Source organism: Pangasianodon hypophthalmus, chromosome 6 (assembly GCF_027358585.1).
Source record: "Pangasianodon hypophthalmus isolate fPanHyp1 chromosome 6, fPanHyp1.pri, whole genome shotgun sequence".
Lineage (NCBI taxonomy): Eukaryota > Metazoa > Chordata > Actinopteri > Siluriformes > Pangasiidae > Pangasianodon > Pangasianodon hypophthalmus.
Window position 1 is genome coordinate 29,502,158 of NC_069715.1, and position 27,078 is coordinate 29,529,235.

At 36.7% G+C, this 27,078-nt stretch overlaps 1 protein-coding gene across 1 annotated transcript in view; it reads right to left on the minus strand.

Moving 5' to 3' along the window:
- Positions 1 to 1,004: 1,004 nt before the first annotated feature.
- Positions 1,005 to 27,078, minus strand: part of spon1a (spondin 1a) — an 81,310-nt gene continuing 55,236 nt past the window's right edge. The window contains exons 7-16 of the mRNA XM_026914401.3: positions 16,575 to 16,639; positions 9,133 to 9,334; positions 8,101 to 8,241; positions 7,676 to 7,751; positions 7,117 to 7,299; positions 6,247 to 6,417; positions 5,625 to 5,792; positions 4,645 to 4,809; positions 3,552 to 3,818; positions 1,005 to 2,899 (exon numbers count right to left, since the gene is read on the minus strand). Of these exons, the coding sequence (XP_026770202.2) occupies positions 2,736 to 2,899; positions 3,552 to 3,818; positions 4,645 to 4,809; positions 5,625 to 5,792; positions 6,247 to 6,417; positions 7,117 to 7,299; positions 7,676 to 7,751; positions 8,101 to 8,241; positions 9,133 to 9,334; positions 16,575 to 16,639 (1,602 nt within the window). The 3' untranslated portion in view covers positions 1,005 to 2,735. The remainder of the gene's footprint in view (positions 2,900 to 3,551; positions 3,819 to 4,644; positions 4,810 to 5,624; positions 5,793 to 6,246; positions 6,418 to 7,116; positions 7,300 to 7,675; positions 7,752 to 8,100; positions 8,242 to 9,132; positions 9,335 to 16,574; positions 16,640 to 27,078) is intronic.

A 27,078-nucleotide genomic window follows, 5' to 3' on the forward strand; every position in this document is an offset into this window, starting at 1 on the left:
GAACTGAATTTATTTGATGAGGAAGAGTTTTTTCTCATATTTTTTACAGGAATGTTTATCATACTTCATCCAATTTATAATAATAATGTTATTACTATTATTATTATTATTAAGAAGAAGAAGAAGAAGAATGCACAGTATTATGTAACAGTTACACAATTAAACACATTAAAATGAAAAAAAAATGCGTACACATATTATATATTTTATATTTCATTATATTATTTAAAGAACCTAAAATAATTTTGATAAAACTATCTCTAAAATAACTGATAAATTTGCTCGTAAATTTTTTAATTAATTTATTTATTTATTTATTTAGTACAAGTTGCTAAGCAGCCTGATGGCTCCATCTGGTGGAAAGATTTCGCCATTTGGACAGAAATATGTGCTCACAGAAGTGAGGATTTCCTTCATTAACCAACAGCCTATTATTCACTTATTCATTCATTCATTCATTCATCTTCAGTAAGTGCTTTATCCTGGTCATGGTGTTGTGTTCGGGCCAGTTTAGCATCAACAATCCACCTGCTGCCATGTATTTGGACAGTGGGAGGAAAACTAGGAGGAATCCCACATGGATGGGGAGAACATACGAAACACCACATGGACAATAACCTGAGCTGAGGATTGAACTGAAACTCCCGTGTCTCCTCATTTACTCAGTAATCAGTATCATTTATTCAGTAACTACAGTCAAACTAATAGGAAATGTAAAGTGAGGGAGGTTTGTTTAGGTGCAGGGAAGTTTCAAATGTCGAAACATCAATGTACATTTAATTAATACGTGAGTCTAAAAACAAATTAATTGAATAAAAATATCACCACATACCCATGTAACAGAATGAAAACGAATGAATATTTTAGAGTACTTTTGGCTCTACTGACTTAACTATTTAATTTTTACTTAGTTTTGTAACCAAAAAGTCAAAACAAGAAAAAAAAAATGAATAGTGCAGTTTATGTTAGCATTTTTTACACATTATCCAAAAATGAGTTAGGCATTTGATCACAATCACTTTTATTGTAAAGGTGGCATATTCCAAAATATTCAGAGTATTTCTTTTTTTATGTCAGGGAGCAAAGATGGCAACAAACAACTAGAAAAGATCAACACAACACTTTGGTAGCAATCTTGGGTACACTCTTAAAACGAGGAAAAGAAACGTAAATGCAATCAGAATGAAACAAGTAAAATGGCATCTGTCTACACAGCTGGATTAAAAAGTCACAATGGATTAAAATGAATATTCCTAGAAATATTCTTAGGCTTAGAAAATGGCTGTTTAGCTGTGCTTTGCTTTCACATAAGAGACACATGAAAGAAGAAAATGCTACTGTTATTCATTCAGTTGGCTCAAATCCATTATTGATTTATAAGAATGTCATAAAACACATTAATATCCAGAGTGGCCAGTTATCATAGAATTGTTAAAATAGTTTTTTACATATTTTAAAAATTAAAATAAAATTAAATACCACACAAGCAGTCTCACAGAATAATAAGAACTCTTCATGTTGTTATGCTGCTAGTTAGCTTAAAAACCTGTACGCTAATGCTTCAGATTTTTGCTGTGGCTAGAAACATGAGGTTTTGACCTTGCATGTCTTATGGCTCTGGTTACATCTCTAGACATTAAAAATGTTGAATAATAATAATAATAATAGTCCATCATTCCAGTTTTTGAAGTGTACAGGGTAAGAACAATGTTTGTGCCAGCAAATGTTCCTGTCTTTGGTCCATTTTGTGCCGTTTGTACACTGAAAACAACATTACATTCACTTAGGAGACACTTTTATCCAATTAATAAGTGAGACACAATCCAATCCAACCTTAACCACTGACCTATTATACATGAGTTAGCAATGAACCTCCAAGACTTTAATTCAGTACAGCAGTGTGCATAATGTGATATTTCAGTCTGAAACACCAGACTCAGTAAATAAAGATCCAGACAAAAATATACTGTAGATAACGGTGGATTTTTATGTAATAAATTAATTGTGTTAATGACACATTATGAGTTTTAAAACAATTTTATTAAAATGGAATGATTTTATAAAACAAACAAACAAAAAAAGATTATATTCTATATTTTTGTCTGGAGATTTACAGTGCAAAAGTTAGCATTCCCAATTAATTTTTGAAAGGAATTACTCTTAAATCACATTTCAGAACAACATTGAACATTACAGCTAATATTGCAATATTAGGGAAAGAAACACACAAAGGGAAGTAACCCTTTGTCTTCTTTATTTTGTCCTAGTGGGTATGCAAACTTTTGCACTTAGGATACTGAGTCCAGTGTTGTTTTTTATTATTAAAATAAAGAAGGGATCAATGAGAAGGAAATACATTTTTTGCTGACTGAAAAAATAAAAGGCCCTTTATGCACTATCGTCTAACTTTAATTACTAAATCTTACGACTTAAACGAAACTTACGGAACTTTAATAAGCCACTTTCAGATAGAAATGTACTACAAATTAGAAATCAAATAGAACTTTAACATCAACTCTAAGCATTGCTCTGCATTTCTTTTATATGACAAATTACCACTATACTACATTCTAGTACAAAAAAAAAAGAAAAAGTAAAAAATTACCAAACTGCTGCCAACCCTAAACAGGTTGAAAGAGACCACTGAAAGAGAAAGAGAGCCGCGACTGACACTCAATCCTGCCCCTCCCATATCCTCATCACATCGAGTCCCTTCCCACAATCCCCTGCACCACTTAGCAGGGATGGACGTTACAGGCGCGGATCTCCTTCCTGTCCTTGCAGCTGGTTAACTGTGTGCTCTTGAATCTCTTCTTGGCTGTCATTAACCTCTCTTGGATCCCCCCACCACACAACTTGGTACAGTCACTCCATCCAGACCAGGGCTTCATTTTGCATCCTGGAGGAAAAGGTCACACAGAGGAAAGTGGTTACGTTATAACCGCGATAATGTAACTGAGAACAGGAACTAATGTTTCATGGACATTTCAACAACATTAAATATAACTGCAAGCATATAATTAAAATAATAAACCATTGGCAAATTCCTGTGGTGTAAGAGGAATAAAGCGCTTTTGGACATGCTGATGTAGGAAAGCAAGTCCTCTTCATGTTGGGCTGCATCACACCACCCTGTCGTTGATTATTTTCCCTATAAAAGCCCACGTTTTATTCCTTACTTATACACTTTTTTGGCCACCAAGTGTAATTAATAATTAATTAATTATCAGTTAGTAATAATTAGTAATAATTTCATTCATGAGACAAGAGTTCCATTAAAAACACTGCCAATTCTCAAAGATTGACCTTTAATAGAACTTGTGTCTGGAATAAAGTATTATGCATCTAGATGTCTGAAGATACAGAAGGACAACTACCTTTCAGTTAAAATGCTCCTCAAGGAGACAAGTACAAATAATCTTAGGCTTGTTTAAACTGTAAATTTATAAACTGTACTGTTGATAATATGCTTAATGATGCTAATGATTTGGTGCTAGTGATAATGAGAGGGGCAACAGTTCGAAAAGATAACTGTGATTTAAGCCCCTCACCTGCGAGCTCATCAATCCACTCCTCCCTGCCCTGGCTGTTCTTCCTCTTCTTTCTGGCTTCTTTGCGTTTCTTTCTCTCATCGCTGCTGGTGCTGCCTTGGTTACATTTCCTGATCTTGCACTTCTTCCTCTGGACAATCTCGGGGCAGGCCTCGCCCCCGAACTGGGGCTCCAGCTTTATCATCCGTGTCCGGATCATGTGACCCTTCCCACATGACTTATTACACTCAGACCACTCAGACCACTCAGACATCACACAGTCTGAAGCTGCAGAGAAAGAGAGAGAGAGAGAGGGAAGAGAAAGAATGATAAATGATTCTGTTTGAGCACTCTAAAGTTGATGAGTGTGATGAAGCACCTATAATTGCCCTCAGTGTGCCTGGCTAGTGGCTGGGCACAGGAGGAAAGACACAGTGGTGCCACATTGTCAGGCTGGTTCCCAATCTGGCTGGTCTGAGGCACAACTCAATGATTCAGAGGTGAAAAAAAGAAAAGATTGTGGAATATGGCATGTGGTCCATGGGGAAGGACATTAGGTCGAATCAAAGAGTACTGAAAAAGGCTTGGGTTAAACCCATTACTGGAGAGCTTCCTTGGCAAATAGCAGATCCGAGGGTCTTCAAAAGAGGGATTATAGGTAATTTAATGGCTTTGAAGTGGATCCAAGTTTTACTGGAATGTGTGCTGGTGTAATGTCTCCACATGGACACATGTCCCATAGGGGTGATGCATACCCCACCCACAAAACCTCCAGTCACGTTCCCTTATGGTTGGACTTTATAGGGAAGAGCTGATGAGATCAGACACTGCCTCATACCCCAGTTAGTTGTAAGTTATAAACCATAAAAACGCACATGTGTACACTTTGTCCACAACATTATAATATTCAGTATATACTATAAATTATAAAAAAATTACACTGAAATTAACACATAACTGATTTTATTTTCAGACAAACTGGATTACTCTACCAGCCAAGACATAAGACTAGTCCATAACAGCAAAACTTTAAAATATGCTCAGTACATTGTAGTGCCTGCGGTAAATACAGCTGTATCATGTCATAATTGTGGTCTGTGTGAGTATGGCTCACGGCACTCCGGCAGCATGCATTTCTCCACTTGTTCCAGCTCTTCGCTGCACTCTCCCAGCTCCACCGGGGATTTGAGGACGCGCTGCCGAGTTCGGGTTCCTTTACCGCATGTCACACTGCAGTCACTCCAATCAGACCATGGAGACAACAAGCACGGGATGGTATCTGTCAAAACAACATATCCATCTTTACCACAGGAACAGAGCTAAACATGCTGTCAAAACAAGAGTCCCTGTCTCTCTCAGTTTATACTCTTAACAATTGTCAAACTCTATGAGCTTTGGTGTCAATAGACAGAAAGTAAGTGTTGTGCATTCGGTTCAGGAATTTACAGTAAACTGTTTTTTTTATTCCATCATTTCTTCCATCATTTATGAAACATGGTACCGTTTCAGTGCAATGCAGTGTATGGAGTCACAGCAAGTCACAAAGAGTGTGTGAACATAACAAAGAAATCTTTTGTCTTTATATATTGATGAATAATGAGTATCAACTTATAACAATAACAATATATTATTTATAAATTAACTAGAAATGAAATGAAATGAATTTTTTGACAGACTCCTTACACCATTGATTAGATTAGCATTTTTAAATTTATATTTATACGTTCCATTTTCTACTTCTGCTTTTAGAACATCATACTTTACCATTTTTATTTCACTTTATTTTCCCACTGATTTTATAGTTGCTTTCTCAGTTTTCTTATTTATTGTTTATTTTTTAACTCTAACTTTATTTCTCATTCCTTTCTTCCCAGACATTTGTAACTCTTTACTGTAAAATGACTGAGTTATACTTTAACATATCTGAAGCTTGATGTATAAATAGCAATATAAAATTATTATTATTATTATTATTATTATTATTCCATAAGAAATGAAATTAAAATTCTGGACCCTACCGTAAGGGCAATAGTGAGTCTCAGACTGTATGTTAAATGGTGTATATAAATATTAAATGGTCTGTTTGTAACTTACGACACTCGGGCATCATGCACTTCTCCACCTCGACCACCTCAGCCCCACAGATCGATCCATCAGACGGAGGCATTTTGACCATACGCTCTCGGCGCTTCATGCCCAGCCCACAGGTGGCGCTGCAGGTGTCCCACTCACCCCATTCAGTCACGAGACAACTGCTAGGAGCTACACAACATAACATTTCTAAATGGCATTTATTTACAAAAAGCTGTAACATTTTACAATATGCTCCACAAATCAGCACACATTCATAGTAATGCTTTCATAATGTTGAATTAATACATGCACTAAACCTTAGCACATCATGACATATACTGTATATTATGGCATATATATTAACACCCTTTGTATCATATATGAACAGTCACTAATAACATGAATCATTCAGTTGTCATAAAACCCTCAAGTGCTGCTTGCGCTTATTCTTCGTCCTACATGTGCTTTTGTTTGTTTTTAGACATGTTTCTGTCCCGTCTTGTCACTAGTTTGTTATCCTAATGTGTACACCTGTTCTGTGTTTATTTTTTTTTAAGTAAAACGTGGCAATAAAAATGATTTTACCAGCATGGAACTGTATGAGGTTTGTGAGGAAACTTTAAGTAGGGATGTGTTTACTCACAGCAGTCCTGGTTGACGGTGCACGGCTCGGTCTCCTCGGTGGGGAGGGTGCAGGCAAAACCATCTTCAGGAAACTGCTTTACGTAGCGTTCCCTGGACCGAACGCCCGCGCCGCACGACACGCTGCATGGAGACCAGGTGATCCACTCGGACATCATACACGTAGACGCATCTGCCACAGGGAGACAAACACAGTCATATAGATCGAAAAAAAAACTGTTAATATATAAAACAAAAAACTGAGAATATTGAATTAAACCTCAGAAATATTGAAAGAACAGCTGGGAATATTGATTTAAACCTGAGTATGTAAGTAGAATTAAACCTGAGAATATAAGTAGAAACAAACTTGAGGACATTCAATTAACACTTAATTAAAGAACTTACATAAACTTGGAATATTATTTTATTATTAAAATATTATTGACTTTTATTAATCTGAGAAATACAGTATAAATCAATTTAGAATATTGAATTAAACTTTTGATTATGAAACAAAAATCTGAGTATACTGAAATAAAACAGAGAATATTTCAAGAAAACCTAAAAATATTAGAGAAAACCAAAGAATATTAAATTAAATCTGAGAATATAAGAAGAATTAAACCTGAGAATTAAGATTTAAACCCAAGAATAGTGAGAAAAACCCTGAAATTGTTGAATTAAACCTGAGAACTATGGAACAGAAATCTGAGAATATTTAGACACTGAACTTCTCATATTTAGTGTAATTTCAACGTTTTATTATATTTGAGATACGAGAGACTGGATAACTCAGAACAGCTAGATAACTTGCATTGTATCATAACTCAGCTGTAAGTCACCAAAAAAAAAAAAACATGTAGATGTTAATGTAAAGTGTGTGTGATACCCTCGTCACTGCATCCAGGCCCCATACACGGCTCGAAGTCCTGTGTGTGTGGACAGGGGACGCTCAGGTCCAGCTGGGCCTTCAGCATCCTCTGCCTCATCCGCTTTCCTTTCTCGCAGGTGGAGGAGCTGCAGGCCGACCACGGAGACCAGTTGGAGTAAATACACGTCTCCGGAGTGTCGTCTGACCGAGTGATAAGGACAGAATGAGATGCTGGGAGTGAGATAAAGACATCCTGGATTTTCCAAACACCAGCGTGGAACATTTACTTAAACACAGCACTGTTGAATTCTGCATTGTGATTGGTAAGAAGGTGTTGATTAATTTTGTATAACAGCAGCTCTGACAGTAGTGCAGCTACAAATCACAGGTTTATATTCATAGCGGACACTCTGCAAAAAGCAGATTAACACAACAGTGTAACTGTTGATGCGTAACGGAGAAATGTGTTTATTCAACGATTATGGAAGGAGTCTCCAGTGTCAGAGCTTTATACCAGTCAGAAGTAAAGCTGTAACTCATAAAGCAAGTTCCTGGTGAAGATAATGAAAACACAGACCTTCCTCTTTCTCCTCCTGAGCGATGTCTGCCACGATGTCGTCAACGTTATCAGGCACAATGTTGCACTGCTCACCCTGAAAAAAATTAAAACTCAAATCTAGAGAGTGAAAGCTAACCAACAGCATGAACGCTAAGCTAGTGAGTGAAAGTTAAACTAGGGCATTAAAGCTAAGCTAATGAATGAAAAGTAATCTAGTGTGTGAAAGCTAACCCCTTTGGGAATGAGAACCCACCCTTTTTTTAGTTTGAACATCTCTGTTTTTATTTTTTTTGTAGTTTTTGTCTCTCAACTGCTCATGCACCACAGATTGAAAAGCCCTGCTCCTGTGTACTGCATACTCCACAGATTCTCTTCAAAAAGCACAGAAAGTGAAAAGAAAACATAACAATGAAAAATATCTAAATAAAAATGACAAGGCAGACCTTGCGGGCGATTCTCTCCACCACCACCCTGGCCACCGGAGTTATAGCTCCGCCCTCTGGGTCGTAAAACGGGCTCTGGGGATGATCCAAACTCGTAAGAGGACGAATCTTCTCCTGAGGAAGCGTCGGCTTGTTGGGGGACTAAACAAAGAAAAGACAAGATGAATGAACAACAGAATTTTGATTATTTCCTGTAATAAATCTTTTAATTTAATTAAAGTCTTTAAAAAAAAACTAAACTAAGCTAAATCTCCCTGATTTCTGTGTTTTATTTAATATTATTTAAATAAATTATATACAGTGTCTAATCCAGAGCACCAGCAGATGGCAGAATCATCCTGAGATCATCATCTCTAAAGCTCTGGCCAAATCCCAACTCATAAAACTATAGAGCTTATTTATTGGTCTTATATGTTTCAGATGTTTTATTAGTTTATTACTGAGATGCAAAATCAAATCTCAACATTCACCAGTGTGTTCAGGTCAAAGGAAAACTGCTATAATTGATATAAAAATAAAATCAAATTAAATTAAATTAAATCAAACTGAATAATCTAAAAATTATTATCCAAAAATAATTTAAAAATTGCTTGGTCATTGGATATTATTAATATAACTTTTAATGAATTATTATTATTAACTTTTTTGTATATTATGTTTAGGTCATGTATACAAGGGACTGATAAGTTAAAAATATGCCCTCTTTAAGAAAGGAGCATGAAAGGAAGAAAGAGAGAGAAAGTGAGAGAGAGAAAGAAAGGAAGAATTGAAAAGAGGGAAGGAAAGAGAAATGAAGAAAGAAACAAGCAAAGAAAGAAAGAAATTGGTAATATTGGGATTGGTAATATTGGTACTGGGATTTTATTGGTACTTTACAGGTATTATAAAAGTAAATGTGGTTTTCAGTCAGAACAGAGCTCCAGTGAAGAGTACAGCTCTGATCCAGATTCCAGCACGGACCGGACTTTTCACACTGGACTTTTGTCTCAGCCTGAACTGAATAACAGGGAAGTCATGCACACAGACGCTGACCTCGTAAGTGACCCCGCTGTCGGTCCCGGCGTCCCACGGAATCATGTCCTGGATGAGCTTCTGCACCCATCCGCACTCCTTCGTACAGAGATCTTCGGCCGAGAGACCCACGTTCCAGTCGGGACTCGGCCCAAGCATGGTCAGGAAGGACATGAGGTGACGGGTTCGGTCCACTGAGAACTCCGCTGAGGGAGCGGCTCGCCTGAGACACCACCAAAATCACAACCCAACACAGAATCAAACACAAAACCAAAATAACAACCAAAATCACAAACAAACACAAAATCAAAATCACAACCAAACACAAAACCAAAAACACAAACACAAAACACAAAACCAAAATCACAAACAAAATCATAACCAAACACAAAACCAAAAACACAAACACAAAACACAAAACCAAAATCACAAACAAAATCACAACCAAACACAAAACCAAAAACACAAACACAAAACACAAAACCAAAATCACAAACAAAATCACAACCAAACACAAAACCAAAAACACAAACACAAAACCAAAATCACAACAAAAAGCACAACCAAACACAGAATCAAACACAAAACCAAAATCACAAGCAAAATCACAAACATAAAACCAAAATCACAAACAAACACAGAATCAAACACAAAACCAAAATCACAACCAGAACCACAACTTCATTTGTTGGCTTGTAGTAAAGTAAAGTTCTGGCTATTTTACAATTTAACATTTTTAATAATAAAACTGAAGTGTTTTTTGGGAAAAAGAAAAAGAGAAGAAGCCAAAAAATAAAGAAAATCAACATAAAACTTGTTTGTTTTGCGCTGATCCTCTCAAACCTCTACACCTGATGATTGGAGAATGAAAAGAACTTTTAGGTAGTTATAAAGGCAAAGAATTTATTTATTTATTTATTTATTTATTTATTTATTCACTTTTCTACCTTCAACCATATAAATAATTGCACTTGTTATTTCTCACTTTGCCATCTGCAGTAGTGCAGTGCAGGAAACCTTTTAACAGAAAAAATAGAATATGGATAGAAAGGACAAAAGTTGGATCTTGACAAGAAAAGAAAAGTCAAAAAGAGAAAAAAAACGGACAGGGGCAGGTGGGGAACAAGGGATAGCCTAAAGCAGAAAAAAGAAAGGTTAGAAAAAAGGAGGCTATAACAGTTAAATGTGTGGGGGAAAAGAGTCTGGGGCAGAATAACAAAACAGAGGAAAGAGAAAGAAAAATGGAGCAGAGAGAGAGAGAGAAAGGAAAAACTGAAAATAGAGGGAGAGAAATAGTGACAGAGAAAGAAAGACAGACAGAGAGAGAAGGAAAATGAGAGAGACAGAAAGAGAGAGGGAAAAGAGAGAAAGAGTAGAAAGAGAAAACCAGGGAGAGAAAAAGAGTGAGAGAAAAGAGAGAGACAGAGAGAAAGTGAGACAGAGAGAGACAGCAAAAGGAGACAATGAGAAAGAGAGTTTTTTTCAGTATTTAAACCCCCCTTTTACTGGGTCTATCAAATATCGAGAGAGAGAGAGAGAGAGAGAGAGAGAGAGACAGACAGACAGGCTTGGTGATGCAAATGCACACACTGTAACCATGACTACACTCTTAGCAGTCCTAGCTAGTGTCAGCTAACTAACTAGATCAGTTGTATTATTGTCAGTAATGCAGATGCAGTAAAGACTGGTGTACATTTTAAAAGCGGACACTTCCTGTAGGATTACACGATTATGCCGAGTGTAAACGCAGCGCAAAAGCAATGGAAGTACAGTATTTTAACTTCCAAATGCTGGCTGTTGTGTTTGCGTTGCAAAATTATAAGCTCGAAAATCAGTGTCATCTAATCAGCTGATAACTCTCCTCATGCAGTAATTACACCCTGATAGATCTCTCTCTCTCTCCCTCTCTCTTTCTCTCTCTCTCTCTCTCGGCCTCAGAGTGGGTTTGTTGTCATCGGCAACAGCAAGTGATTGCTTGGTGATTGAAGATATTCATTTGCCAATTTAAAGTGAAAAAAGTGCGATTAAATGACATGAAGATCGTGGTTTATTAATTCAGAGCATCTGAAGCTGTGAGAGAAGAGATTTAGGGCAACGCAAGAAAAACTTCCTATAAAAAGAGCGAATATAGAAACAAAACTGGAAACCTGTCGCTGATTTACAGCTCGATTTTACATTTCTTACCCCTCATCCATTCACCGTAAACTTCCACTACGATTCAAAATGGCTTCCTGTTCACTATATACGCTCACTACATAGGGTATAACATACCTGCTCTGGAGTGCACTATATTCAAGAACTCTATACTTGTAGTTTTATTATTATTATACTTTTAATTTATCATCATTCAGTAAAGTTAGCCTTTACTAACTTACTTCAATTAAGATTAAAGTATTGGCACCCCAGCTTGATTTGCTTTTGTCACTGTCATAATCACAACAAATGTTATATCTCATGACCTTCAGTTCACACACATAATTCCAATCAAATATGCTGTTTGGTGTAGTGTCCATCACTTGTCTCCAGTCCACAAACTCTTATTTTCATTTAACATGCTACGTAGGTAAGAGTCTCTTTTTTTGCACGTGGTAAAGCGACAAATTCAAATGATTGCTGCTGCAAATTCATTGGACGATTCCTATTGTTCCTGTTATTCCTTGGACCATGCCCAAATGTCTTACTCTTAGGTTGCTTTCACACGTTTTTTTTTTTTTTTTTTTTTGGACTCAGGGCAATTTGCCCTGAGACTTCGGTACATTTGGTGAAGTGTGAACCCTGTTTTCAAGCCCAGTAGTGGTCCAGAGATCAGGCCCTCTTGAAAAGTGTGGCCTGGTATTCACTTCCACCGAATCCTGGTGCGATCCACATCAGGTGTGAAAGCTATCCGGGCTCAGCACTGCAGCTAACATGTTAACATGCTTGGTTCAACTTGTCATGTTCTTTCCTGTTTCACGTTCATCAGAAAACAGACTGAAGTGAACATCATGTCTTGAATCCAAGGAGCCACAGCGGTACACAAGAACCACACAAAGCAATCACTGTACAGAGGGCAAAGCAGCGCTGAGATCACTCACAACGCTGTATTCAATATTAAATGCTTTTATCAGGAGGTTAATCTAAGCACTAACACTAGCACTCGTTACACAAACCCGGAGCAACTTACAGGTGTGAGTGCAGGGTCGAGTGTGTTTATGCACCTTTATTAGCGAGGGTGTGTGTGAGTGTGTGTGCGTGTGTGTGTGTGGGAGTGTGAAGACAGTACTCCAGCTGGTGCTAATACGCTGTGATCTCTGAGAATAAACCAGAATTAGCATGAACAGAACTGTCTCCGAGGCTCTTGGCGCCTGTCTGTAGCATGAATACACACACTGCTGAAAGGAGAGTAACCACACACAGGGCCAGACTGCACCACGTTTATACATGTGCAGGCAAACGTGCGTAAACATTTAGCACAGACATCTCATCATACATACACATACACACAGATTTTCTCTGCATGTGTGTTTTATATATTCCTTTATTCTTTTTCGAAAATTTTTATGAAAGGTGCCAATATTTCTGGAGTTGACAGCACAGAGCAGCTCTCGTTTTAGCAACACAACTAGCTCACACACACACATACACAAGCATTAAAGCTCAGACAACCAGGCATCTAATTTGGCTCCTCCCGCTTTGACAACCCGTTATTTCACAGTCTGCAAGTCAGCGCACTGCTTATCAACTGAAGTCAAATCTTCTGAAGCTTCTGGAAAGTTCTGGTGGCACTGCAGTGTGCTTTTCCAAAGCACAATCACAAGTGTCACCTTTGTTTTATCTAAAAATATCACCACTTAGTCACAGGCGAACAACAGGAAAAAGGACAATGAGGGCAATCGAGAAAAGATGGGGTAAATAAAAGAGAAACGAACATCTTCATATTCTGTTTCTTTTCCGAGTATCACAACAAATAATATGACTACAAGTGCTTGGCCTTGATTTTAAAGTATATCACGCCAAAGAAGAGTTCGTTTGAATGTGTTGTTGAATTCTAGATTCTGATTGGTCAGAAGGTGTTGATTAATTTTCTATAACAGCAGCTCTGACAGTAATGCAGCTGCAAATCACGGGTTTATATTAATGCACTCGTTCTAATACGATATCGTTTCTATAGTAACAGCTCACATAAACAGATTAGATCTAATTACAGTTTTCTGACATCTTCAGGACAGAGGAGTTTACACTTTGTGGCTTCTTGGTTACATGACAAGCTGCGTTTTTTGTCTTATTAAGCTCATGAGAGAGAGAAATAAAGGCAGACTCGTGAAGGAACGGCTGTTTACAGCTGCTATCATGTACGTGAGAACAGGAACTAACTTGTTCCGTGTATGTTCTGCACTGAATGTAACTATAAACGGATAAAAAGTAGTGTCATTCTTTAATAAATAGAAACTTGTAATCTTGGGCAAATTGCTGTGTTGTAAAAGGAATAAAACAGTTCTTTTTTTAAACTTCAGGGTGGTAACAGTAACTCCACTTCATCACACCACCCTGTTGTTGATTATTTTCCTAGAACAGCATCACACAGACAGTATTATTACTCACTTAAATGCACAGAACTCACTGTCTCAAATCCAGACTAATGTTAGAGTAGTTGATAAATAATTTATAGCAGTCAATAAATAATATTTCAGATGCACAGCTGAATAAGAAGGTGGAAGTTTATGTGTTAAAAAATGAGTCCATTAAAAAGTGACGTGTGTAGTCTGGGAATCTGAACAGAAACAAGCATTAACTCATGCACTTCACCTCTCCATAGATTGATTCATTTCTTTTACAGCCAAATCTGCTCTGCTAAATTAGCATGGAGCAGTGGAACTACAAAGTGCCCATGGAGACCATCTAACACTTCTCTGAGAAGCTAATTCAACACTTATGACTCAACCCCAAGAAGCTTTACACAATTTTATTCAGTCAAAAAGGATTCTGAATGACTGCTTCCAGCTAAAATCATGACATTTCTGAAGTGCATGCTTGGTTTTATAACATTTCCAGATATCTGAGATTGTATTGTGTTGAATCTCTGGACCTTTTTCACTGTAAAATGTTTAGTAACAGTTACAGTAATTAATATTTATACCATTCTTACTGTACCATGTTTACAGTAATGATAATAAACTGCACAATTTTTTACAGGATTAAACAGTGATAACAGTAAATTACTGTAACATTATCATTAGTCTGTTGTTTTAACCCTTTAAGTGTCATATATACACCTTAAATTCATTTTAAATTGTGAGAAATCCTTACAAACAAATGTCATATAAAATTGTTTTGAAAGCAATAATTGTAGTCCCTTAAGAACAAAGAACAAGATGCACAATAAGAGCTTGCTGAAAGCAAAGATTACGCAGTAAGAGCTTGCTAAAATGAAAGATTATGCAATAAGTGCTTGCTAAAAGCAAAGATTGTGCAATGCTAGATTGTTATAACGGCTATAAGCAGTCGTGAATAAGACAAAAAAAATGCAGCTTGTCATGTTACTGAGAAACAGCAAAGCTTAAACTCCTCTGTCCTGAAGATGCTCTGGAAAAGTTTACAGCTTTAAAACTGACTGTTAGAAAGCACTGATGCTGAAGACTCTTCCCATAAATGTTAAATTAACACCTCCTCTAAAGGTAGTTCACATCGTAATAGAAGCGTTCTGCTTCAAGTGGGATTTGTGTAAACTGAACAATCCTTGAATCATTTAAGAGCCTTCTTATCATAAAAAACAAATTCACCTTCAACTTCTTTATTACTACTTCCTGTTTGCTACGCCGCCATGACCCACCTAAGATCCTCCTACACTCGAGCCTCTCAGACGTTCAATCCAGGAAGCTCTCAGAAACACTTCTGACCAGATGAAGCCATGCATTAGTGTTTGAGTATCACTCTTTGTAATTAATTCATGTCGTGTCCCGGAGCCCCAGGAGAGGACCAGCTCCACACGGCTTCTATTACGCATGTCACATGTCACATTTCTCTCCATTTTCTCAGTAATATTTCCATTTCCATGTGATCAGACATGAGCTACAGAACAGGCAGGAGTCAACAGTAATTAATCAGTGCTTTCAATAAGTCTGTGTTTTATGTTTTTAATGAAAAAAAAGTAATGCGGTATAATGATCAGACTGGGTTACTGACATTAATGTGATGCAATATATAAAAGGTGCTATTAACCTCTACGTCAAAAGAAAGCTAGGTTTTGACTTTTACATAGTATATAATTAATATTTATATAAATAATTATACTCACTCTCAAAAACACACACATAGACAAACTCAGCCATATGTTCAGAACTGACACACACTCTGAGCACATATGGTTTTAGATTAATAAACAGGCCCCATACAGTGGAAATCACATTTCATTTCATACTCAAGCGCCAGATGACTGCAGGCTTTATTTACGCTGCTCTAGATTCCGTTTATATTTTAACTATAAGATGGATTTCGTCATCCATTTCTGTGTGAGCCGTGTCGCACATACAGTACCTGCGCCGTATTCAGTTCCCTTTCTGCCAGAGCACCAAATGTACCAAACATTATCATTTATTATTATTATTTAAACAAATTTACCAACAGTGGGCCTCATGATTAGTAAATTGTTCGTAGGAGCATTTGTACAAGAAATTTGGTTTTCGTGAAAACCCCAGAATTTCAGGAAAAAAAGTTCATATCCTACTCGTGATCCTGCGTGTGTGTAAATTTACGCATAAGAAGACTCACTGAGGGAAACCTCGATTGATCGGCTCCAAATCATATAAACTGAGATGAGTTACTGCTCTTTTATATACAGATTATACTGCCAAAGGAGTGCGAGGGATTTCTGGCTGAGTCGCGAGACTTAAACTTTAAACGCTTTGAATAAAAAACATAGCAGTGTCTCTGTGTGATGTGCTTGGTATCAACAATCACCTGGGTATAGTAGATATATCTTTTCTTCATTTTATTGTCAAACCATTTTCCTTTAACCTCACTTAATTTACATCTAATTTACCTTTTCCATAATTTCTCTTCAGAGCCTGGATTAATTATGAATGAACAGATATGGAATAAGTGATAAAATGTGATTAAATCTAATTATAAAATACAAACATGGCATAAACTTTTCTTGCTTTATACTAACCTACAAGAAATAATTTATAGATGTTTAATATTATAATATCCTTACATTATAATAATCTCCATTTTAATGAGTAATTATGGAAAACAAATCAAGTAAATTACACAGGAATATGAATTAGTTATAGAGGTGTGTGTTTGTGGATTAGTTATTATATACCCAGGTTTTAAGCATGCACAAATGGTTAATACTTCATCTAATAAAACATGTTATTGGTTGAGATGATGATAACGTTTTAATTAAAACTTCAGATGATATAATGTTTCATTTGTTATGATTTTCAGACGTATGCATAAAGTAAGGAAGGAGAAGTACTTACACATTGAGAGGCTGCCATGCGGGCCACTGCGCCTTCATCTTAATGACCGTCAACACTTCATCACCCTGCAAGGCAAGAGAGAACAGAAATTAATGTAAAAAAAAGTAAAGTGTGCATAAGAAACATTCTTTACATCTGTACTCTTAACGTGACGCAGAGAGCAATGCGAAGTTTAATTCCCTCTCTGCTGAAGGTGATAAATGGAGCTGCCTTTAATTCTGTGCTGAATGGATGATGGCATGAGAGGCTCATAAATTTGGTATAAATATTTAATCAATTGCTCAAAGCATGCAGGTCTGCTGCGGCATTGTGTGTGTGTGCATGTGTGTGTGTGTGTGTGTGTGTGTGTGTGCGTGTGTGTGTGTGTGACCCCTGCATGAATGTAAAAATCTCTCGCTCATGTAACTTTTTGTTGCATCCCACGGGATCCCAGTCCTGATGCACACACCTTTTAGTCTCAACCATATGCCCTTTGAACATTTCAGAAAATTATTCGTATCTACTCATATCTGCATTTGTATCCATTTACAACACGTTATCAGTTCATTCTGAATAATCAGGCTCATATCTGGTTAGTATCGAGTGGATTATATGGAGAAGTGTGATCATTAATCAGAACAGAAAGGAAAACGCTTCTTTTGGTTTCATGTGATGTCACAAAAACGTGTGTACTTTGTTGTCCGCCATTTTGATTCCCTAAACACAAAGGCGACACTGCTGTGAGAAGAGCGCCACACTGTGTAGTAAATAGACTGATTTGTGGTGCCTATGTTAAACAAGTTAATATTCTTCAAGGTTTTGAAAGTTATTATGAATCATGGCCCTGAGACTCAGATATTATCTGAAGAAAGGTGTAGGTTATGGAAGGCAATGTTAATTGTAAAGACATCACTGAGAAGTGGGAAGTGTGAACATTTAGTTGAAGGTACTGTATGAATTTTGCAACTGAATTTACTTTCAATATTTGTTTTTTACTCTCATGACAAAATAAAACTATGAATTTACATGGTGAATTCTGAATGAATGATCCATGCACTGTCTAATTCATGCATGTTGAACGTTGATATGAGATATACAAATTAATTAGACAATTTTAACTGAAAAAAAAATCTCAACAATATTGACAAACAGGCAAGCTCTTCCAGAAGAGATCTGAACACCCATCTTGCTGCTAAAGTGCATGCAGGTACTATAAATTGTCGCCTGAGGTGAATGAGTTGAATGTAGGAGATTTTTATGAGTATTTCATGTTGTTTTTTGAACAAATTGGAAGTGTTTTTGAAGAAGAAGAAGAAGAAGAAGAAGAAATTAAATCAAACTTTTTTTTATTTCTCATAAGAAGACCTATCTGCATGAGAGGCACAATCCATTAGGTATTTGCTAGGGAATCAAAATGGTGGCATAGTTACAAAAGTATTGCATTGTGGGTAACTGCATAGATCACAGTGACACCTGTGAAATAAACGGATAGCTCACCATTAGGTCTCATAATTGTGCATTACAGCCACATTCCCAGAGCTATAGTCTCTCAAAAATTAGCACTCATTGTGTGCCTTAATGACCACTGTGGAATTCAATAAGAGTGCTTCGAGCTCTGAATGGGCGAGCTTTAAGATTTTTCACCACACTCTTGCTGACCGCTCCGCCACACAATTGGGAAGTCAGTGAACGGGACATTGGTGCCGAATAAATTATTCATGAGATTCCGAATGCCTTTGACGCTGCTCATTTGACGCATTGACTTTTCCCGCCAGCTATCGCAGTGATTGAAATGGTGTTGCCGAATATGGATGACTCTCTCAGTATATATTTGACATCACGGTTTCTTGCCAACCTTGACAAAAAAGGAAACTAAAACTATATTTATATAAATCTTTTCTCTCAGGGGGCTTTTCCACCTTGCTCCTGTTTAACGGCTTGTCCTCAGCTTTAAAGTCTGTCCTCCAACCGCGTTTTTGAGGAAAAATCAAAACCAAATTTGCTTCCACTACCACTTCAATTGTCAGCGCTCAGCTGGTTCTGCCTGACACACAGATATAATGAGAGATTTCAGCAGAAGACATCATGCAGCAAGCCAGAGAGCGCTCTCTCTCTCTCTCTCTCTCGTGTTATTATGCAATGCCATCTGTCAACATGCCATCTGTCAACAGCAATGCATCACAAACCCAGAATTAACCACGCTCGCTGCCTCCTAGTCAGAATTATTCCAGTTTTACTATCGCCACATTTATCCATCAGAGCATCAAAATGCAGATCCTGTATGGATTTATCTTTATCTGTCATTAAACAAATGATGTCTGTCTACAACTCTGTGTGTGTGTGTGTGTGTGTGTGTGTACGTGTGCGGGAAATTATACACTACAGTGAATTAGCTCAATAGACACTGCAAAAAATGGCGTCTTAGCAAATGAAACTATCTTAAATATAGTCATATTTATCTAGTAGTTCAAGCTTTAAATCACTTTATTCTATTGGCAGATAAATGAGCTTCTTTCTAGAAATAAATGATTATATGCTTATATGCTCGGACTATAATCAAATTCAAGATTATTTCACTTGCAAAGACGCCATTTTTTTTTGCAGCTGATTAATGACATAATCCACTGTAGTGTATGTCATCAGGGATAAAATTATATAGACATTTTGACTTTTTTCAAGCTTGAAACAATCTTTTTCTCTTGGCAGATAATTTTGCTAATTTTAAGCATGTATTTCTAAAAAAAACAAAATTGCAAATCGAGTAAGAAATTTTCAAGCTTGAAATGAGTATAAATGTATATTAATAGGTTTAATAATCTTATATTTGGTTTACTGTACATCTTCTAACAGGAAATACTAGATAAATTTAACTATATTCAAGATATGTTTACTTTTACAGAAATGCAGATCAAGAACCCCCGAGAAAGGGAGTCAGAAATGGATCCTTCTGCACAACACCAGAAAAAGTGATTAGAAACCATTACCTTACACAGGTGTAGACGAGTAAACACAAACAGTACTGAGAGTGTTTTTTAATGATTATGATGATTTTGTTAGCTCTCAAAGCTTCTGCGGCAGTCTCCTTCGAAGCGTCTTAGAGAGCAGTCTTAAAACTTTAAAAAAGTGTTTAAAACTTTACCGTCTGTACATCATGGCTTTCCGGAGATACGATAATATTTGCTGCCTTAGCAAGAGTAACAGCACTGAGCCTCTTTCTGTAAAACTGTCCTTACACAACATTTCAGGCTTCTTTACATTCTTAGGTTTGCATACATGGCAAGTTAAGGCACAATTATATACACTCACCAAACACTTTATTAGGAACACTAGACTCATACTGGGGAGGGCCTCCCAGTTGGTCCATGGCAAGAATTCCACAAGATTTTGGAAACATTCCTTTGAGATTCTGGTCCATGTTGACATGATTGCATGATGCAGTTCCTGCAGATTTTTCAGGTGCACTTTAATGCTGTGAATCTCCCATTGTACCGCATCCCAAAGGAATTCTACTGGATTCAGATCCAGCGATGGGAAGGCCATTGCCATGTTCATGAAGACTGTTTGAGATGACTTTTGCTTTGTGACCTGGTGCATTATCATGCTGGAAGTAGCCATTACAAGATGGGTAAATTGTGGCCATGGAGGGATGCACAGTTCTCCAACAGTACTCAAATAGGCTGTGGCATTCAAGGGATGATTGATTGGTATTAACGTGCCCAACGTTTGCCAAGAAAACATTCCCCACACCATTGCACTACCTCCACCAGCCTGGACTGTTGGCATGAGGCAGTTTGGGTCCATGGATCCATGCTGTTGGCACAAATTCTGACCCTACAATCTGTCTACTTCAGCAGAAATCGAGATTCATCAGACCAGGCTATGTTTTTCCAGTCTTCGGCTGTCCAGTTTTGGTGAGCCTGTGCCCTCTGCAGCCTCAGATTTCTGTTCTTGGCTGACAGAAGTGGTACCTGGTGTGGTCTTCTGCTGTTGTAGGCCATCCACCTCAAGGTTCAACGTGTTGTGTATTCTGAGATGCTTTTCTGCTCACCACAACTGTACAGAGTGATTATCTGAGTTATTGTAGCCTTCCTGTCAGCTCGAACCAGTCTGGCCATTGACCTTTCCGTTGACCTCTCTCATCAGCATGGTGTTTCTGGCCACAGAACTGCCGCTCACTGGATGTTTTTTTCTTTATTTCACCCTTCTGAGTAAACTCCAGAGACTGCTGTGCGTGAAAATCCCAGGAGATCAGCAGTTATAGAAATACTCAAACCAGCCTGTCTGGCACCAACAATCACATGCCATGGTCAACATCACTGAGATCACATCTTTCCCCATTCTGATAGCTGGTGTGAACATTACCCGAAGCTGCTGGCCCGTATCTGCATGATTTTATGCATTGCACTGCTGCCACATGATTGGCTGATGATTTCATTTGAGATAATTTCATGAACGAGTAGGTGTACAGGTGTTCCTAATAAAGTGCTCCAGGAGTGTGTATTGCACCTTTCATAGACAGAGCAACACTGCAAAAAATGACATCTTACCAAGTGAAACTACTTTGAATAAATTCAAATTTCTCATATTACCTATTACAAGATTACAGCAAACCAAATCTAAGATCATTAAATTTCTTTCTAGACATATCTACTCATTTCAAGCTTTAAATTGTCTTATTTTATTGACAGATCATTGTGTTTCCTTCTAGAAATAAATGCTTAAAATGAGCAAAATTGTCCTCCAGTAACACAAGACTGAGCTCTCATATACAGCCTGAAATGAGCAAAAAATGACTACAAATAGGTTTAATAATCTTATAATGGGTTTATTGTAATCTTGTACTGGGAAATACTAGATACATTTTGTTATATTCAAGATATTTTCACTTGAAGATTGCATTACAAATAAAAGAGAGAAAAAAAGAAATATATATATAAATAAATAAACAAATAAAATCCAGTGTGAACAGAGTCGACCTGGTCAGCTATTGTACAGACTGTTCTCTGGTTAAGATGTGTACTCGGCAAGCTGATTCTGTTTTCATAAAGTATATGATAAAAATCCGATCAACATATGCAGAAATACATTTTGGATGATTAAAATATTAAATTGCAGACCCTGGAAAATCCTGCAGATTTCTTTTTCAGCCAGCATGTCGTCCTCCTTGACCGTGATCTTCTTGCGATTTTAAAAAATGTGTAGTGATCCATATTCGATCTATAATCTACTTTCTTACACATCAAGGTCATTTAAGATCATTTATTAATTTTTTCCCAAATAAGAATCTGAAATTTTGGAAAAAAAACAACCAAACAAGCTTGCTTTTAAAATAAAATATTTTATTTTATTTACGTTTTAAAGCCAGAAAAACTGTTTGGAACATCTCATCTGCGTAGATTTTTTTCCCCCAAAAGATGCTGTAAGTACAAGGATGCTATTATATTACATATGTGCTTTTAGAGCAGAAAGTAAAAAGGCATAGAAATGCAGGACCATATTTAACATACTGTATGTGACTGTCACTGCTGTGATGCTCCAGAATCATGTCTGAAGGATCAGATGGCGCTGTTATAGCAGCAGCAGCCTGGGTCGCTATATCATTATTTGATATTTTACACAAATGGAGGCCGAGGTTGTCCATGTGGAGAGCTACTCCCGCTGCACTACAATGCACTCTGGATGGATAACCACATTTCAAAGCATCTGCAGCTCATGCCCCTGCCACTTTAAAATCCATTTCATTTAATTGAGGGACCCGGGATTCATTTTTCTGAGAGAGAATCAGCGACAAAGAAAGAGAGAGAGAGAGAGAGAGAGATTGAGAGAGAGAGATAGTCCCACAGTCACTATCATCCTTTTGGGAAGGGAAATGTATTAGAAATCTGTTCTCAATGGGAGGCGGAAAAACGCGGCCGCTTGGATATCGCAGAGGGAATGAATGTAGTTAGAGTGAAAATGATCATTCATTTCAGGGTAAGAATGGTGATAGTGGCAAAGATCATAATCCATCTAGACAAAGATACTGTGGGAAAAAAAGAAAGGCCTTTTTTTTTTCAGTGAATCATTTCAGTTCATTAAAGAGGATGCTAACTCAAAACTGCTGCTAACGTAAATGTCTGGTGAGCTGAGAAAAACCCTTATATGGTCAAATTTTCACATTTTCAATGTTGGGAATGTTGGGAAATGAGTTCTGACTATAGTCATCCACTTCAGTCTCTGTCTCATCACCTGAGGTATAAATCACTCGCGGAGTTTAAACACGAGCCTCGTTGTCTCTTCACTCCACTGATCTCTGTTCACACTAACATCAGTAGGGAAATAATCGCTGACTCGTTCGCTCGCTTCTGTTCTGTTCTGTTCTGTTCTGCGTTCGTTAAAATGGCTCCTTACATAACACAGACGCCAAGGCAAGGTTAGAAAATTGCTTAAATAAAAACATTTCCACATCATTTTAGTAAAATATATTTATTTAGTTAGTATTAAAGTAGAGAGATCAAAGTAAATAAACTGAATTCTCAGTGATAAATAGTTTATTAATTGCAGTTTGTAAATATTTGCTAATAAAGTCAGTAAATACATTACTCAAGCTTGTTTCTTATAAAGTCTTATTAATACATATTTAAATTTAACTTTATTCATTTATTATTTTTTTCTTAAATTAAAAATTTTGACTAGATACTTAAATGTTAATACATTACAAAAAATGTATTTTAAAATATAAATAATAATTACTCATTAAGTGATCATTAATTAATCAATTGCTAATCTTTAATGATTATATTTTATGTTTCTTGTTTATAAATAGTTTATTTACCACACTGTTATAGGAACATAACCCACTTTGGGGTGCCTGAATCATTTCCCAGTATATAACAGCACGGTCCGTTGTGTGTTATAACAATGATGCAATAAAATAGTTTTGCTAACTTTGCACAGAAGTTTTCAGGTTTTCAGTGGCTATTAATAGAAGATTAACAACACACATACACACAGCAGGATGAGCGATCATGTTGTTCCACAAAATAAAAATAATAATCAGCAGAACGTCGTGAGGCGTTCAGGCAGAGCCTCGGCTGGCCGCAGGGAGATTGTGTTCATTACAGAAGACTGATTGCTTTGCCTGTAATTTTGTGTAATTTTTGTGTTATTTCTTACAAACCACATGCTAAAAATAATTAGCATTACTCAGCATGTGTTATTAGCCTTTATGAACCTGCCATAGCAACACGTCGTGATAGAACTCATAAGCTTTTATGAGGAATGATGTCACAGCTGATGTAATACTTGACAGCAGCTATCGATAAAGTATAACATGTCACAACAGCATGTTTATGATGTGGTTATGTCAACTTTATTACACAGGGCTCAAGTATTAAAGTTAACTTTATTTTCATTATATACAGTACTGTGCAAAAGTCTTAGGCATGTGTAAAGAAATGCTCTAGAGCAAAGATGCCTTCAAAATAATGAAATTAAATGTTTCCACATTAAAAAAATCCTATAAAGAGCAGTAAACAGTAATAAATGAAACAAAGTCAATATTTAATGTGACGATCCTTCACTTTAAAAATAAAGCAGTATCTGAGGTGCAGTGTGTGCAGTTTTATAAGGAAATGAGCTGGAAGTGTTACTGAGCATCTTGCAGAAGCAGCCACAGTTCTTCTGGAGACTTTGACTGTCGACTCGCTTCTTATTTCTGCAGCGAAACCCAGCAGCCTTCATTATGTTTTTATCTGAAAAGTGTCTCTTATGGAATCTGCTGCTTTCTTTACTGACATACAAACATTTTTCTGTTACATTTCATTTTGTGCTGGAAAACTAATGTTTGCAATCTAAAATGTTTTTGTACTGAATCAATAATGTAGAAGTCAGAAAATAAACATCTATAACAAAGCTTGTACTAAAAAATAGGGTGCCAAGACTTTTGCACAGCACTGTATAAACATGGATGTATAGTATGACCACAGCACTGCTGAATTCTTGAATCTGATTGGTCAGAAGGTTTGGATTAATTTTTTATAAGTAGTGCAGCTGCAAATCACAGGTTTATATTAATGTGCTCATTCTGATACGTTATTGTTTCTATAGCAACAGCTCATTCACATGGACCTGTGTGGGGGACGCGCCACATAAACACATTAAAAATGCGTAATCATTGACTTGGAGTGTTAGCGCTTTGTAACAGTAAGACATAAAGCTTTAACTTTCCGACATCTTCAAGCTGCAGAAAAAGACAGAGGCTGGTGGTGGAATGACTGTTTACAGCTGCTATAACATAAGTGATAACTATATTGTCTCATGGATACTCCAGAAATGTTAAATGTAACTACAAATGTATGGCAGACTGCTGTGGTATAAGAGGAATAAAACAGTTCAGGATTTGCTGATTATTTTTCTATAACAGCACAACATGGAGTGTTTTATTCCTTTTCCTGTGTTATTCATGTTAACAAATGCATTATTTTAATGTTTAAATAATTATATAAGAATTATATTAATTATATTAATAATTTAAATGTTACCAAAACTCAATAATAATCAGTGAATCAGTGAAAGGCAATAAAAGGAAAGAGAAGAAAGAGAGAAATGGACAACAGTTACATCACTGAAATGTTGGTGATACAGAGTTGTAGCGTGGGAGAAAAGTGGCTCGTCTAAATCGACAAACTGAATGCTGGCATTTAAGACCCAGCCGTGTCGCTGTAATGGCTCTAACATCCTGTCACTTACTGGTGGCAGGAAATAAACCACCTAAATGTCGCTCTCTCTCTCTGGGGAGGATCCAGCATTTATCTAAGTTTTAAGCAACAGCAGAAAAATAAAGAGAGCAAAATAACAGAGAAGCTTCAAAATGAAACAAGTGGAAAATCCATCTGTTCTAGCGTCTTGAAGTTATTACAGGTGACCTTTAAGGTGAGATACTACAGGTGTATAGAGTATTAAAAAAAAAATATTACAATTAATCTCTGCCAGCTGACTGCAAGTCATTTTTTTTATTAGAGCTTTTACAAGAATGTACATTTGTTTATGCAAATGAGGCTTTCTCAAATTGAATATAAAAAAATATGCATACTTAATACAATCAGAAGACGCTCTCAAAAGAAAAGCTTTTACAGAACAGGCTGTTGGGAAATATTTCTTGTTTTAATCAAGAAAGTATCATACACTGTTATAAAATGTATTTTAATGACATTTTCAGTAAAAGTAAATTTAACACTAATCAGCAAAATGAATGCTGGACATCTAGAAACTGAGATTTTTGGTACTGGATAAGTTTTTTAAAATAAAGGATTTTCCACTGTAGTAAGTATGATTTATAAGGAAATTGTCATGTATATTATAAGTTTCAGATAATGCGGTGGTGTGAAATTAAATGTTGTATTGGGTTTTTGACATTTTATCACTATAGCTTGAGTGCATGTGCTATGGGTGAAATTCATCCAAAAATCTGAAAAATTATTGTGTAAATGAAAGGGGCCAATTTAAAAAGGGAAAGCTTCAAATGCTAAATCTCTAGCACAGCCATTAAAGTAATAAAGGTAAGGAGTTACCTCTTAAAAGTGTCTGACATTTAAGAAAGTCGAAAATCTGGAGTTTATGTGCTAGCTCTGTGAAACATGATTTCCCAGCATGACTACGGGTCACTGAGCTTCTGACTGAAGACTTATTTCCATTTTCCGCACGAAATGATCAGAAATTAGAAAGAAGGCATCGCTACAGAGATAAAGTTCTTCTCTTTTACAGTAACGATTGCTCTCAGGAGGCCTCCATCCAAATCCAAATCCAAATCCATCCTAACGGATAATATATCACGACTTCATCGAACGTAAAAGAAAGAAAGCGTGTAATTGAGAGCATCAGAAATAACTCCTGGCAGAGACGTTTACACCAGCGAGCTTTAACGCTGCTTCAAGCACACGGCAATTCAAAGACACTTCAGTTTTAATAAGGACGTCAGAGCAGAAGTGGACGAGTCGGCCGATCTGCAAACACGACAGGCTGAATATGCTAATTCTGCTCATATCCGGATGCTGTGTTATCTGGAGAGCGGAGAAATTCTGACATCTCTACCCAGTCAGGAGGATGAATTTGTTTTTATTTAGCACTGTCTGAAAAAATGAATACAGCTGTGCTGTATGTGAGCGTTCAGTTTCCTTGTTCTCGTTCACTGCTACAAAATCTTAAAAAAGCACATCATCGCTGGTAAAATGTGAATCCCGCTGTAATTATAGTTGTGTTCAAGATCTTGAAATACAGTCATGAATGCATTTCTAACTTGTCAGTAGTCAAACCTGGTCTGTTTAAAGATGTATAGATCTACACTTAAGGCCAAGATCACATTTATGTGAAAAAAAGCAGCTTTAGATTCTACATGTAACCCTCAAATGTAATGCTGACTTTCATTTCTACACTAATGATACACAATTATATCTGTTCAAGCAGCACAGAAATACTGGAGAAATAGTGATTGTTGAGTTGTAAGTCTGTCTGCAGTCATGTTGCTAAATTCACCCTGCAGCTTGAT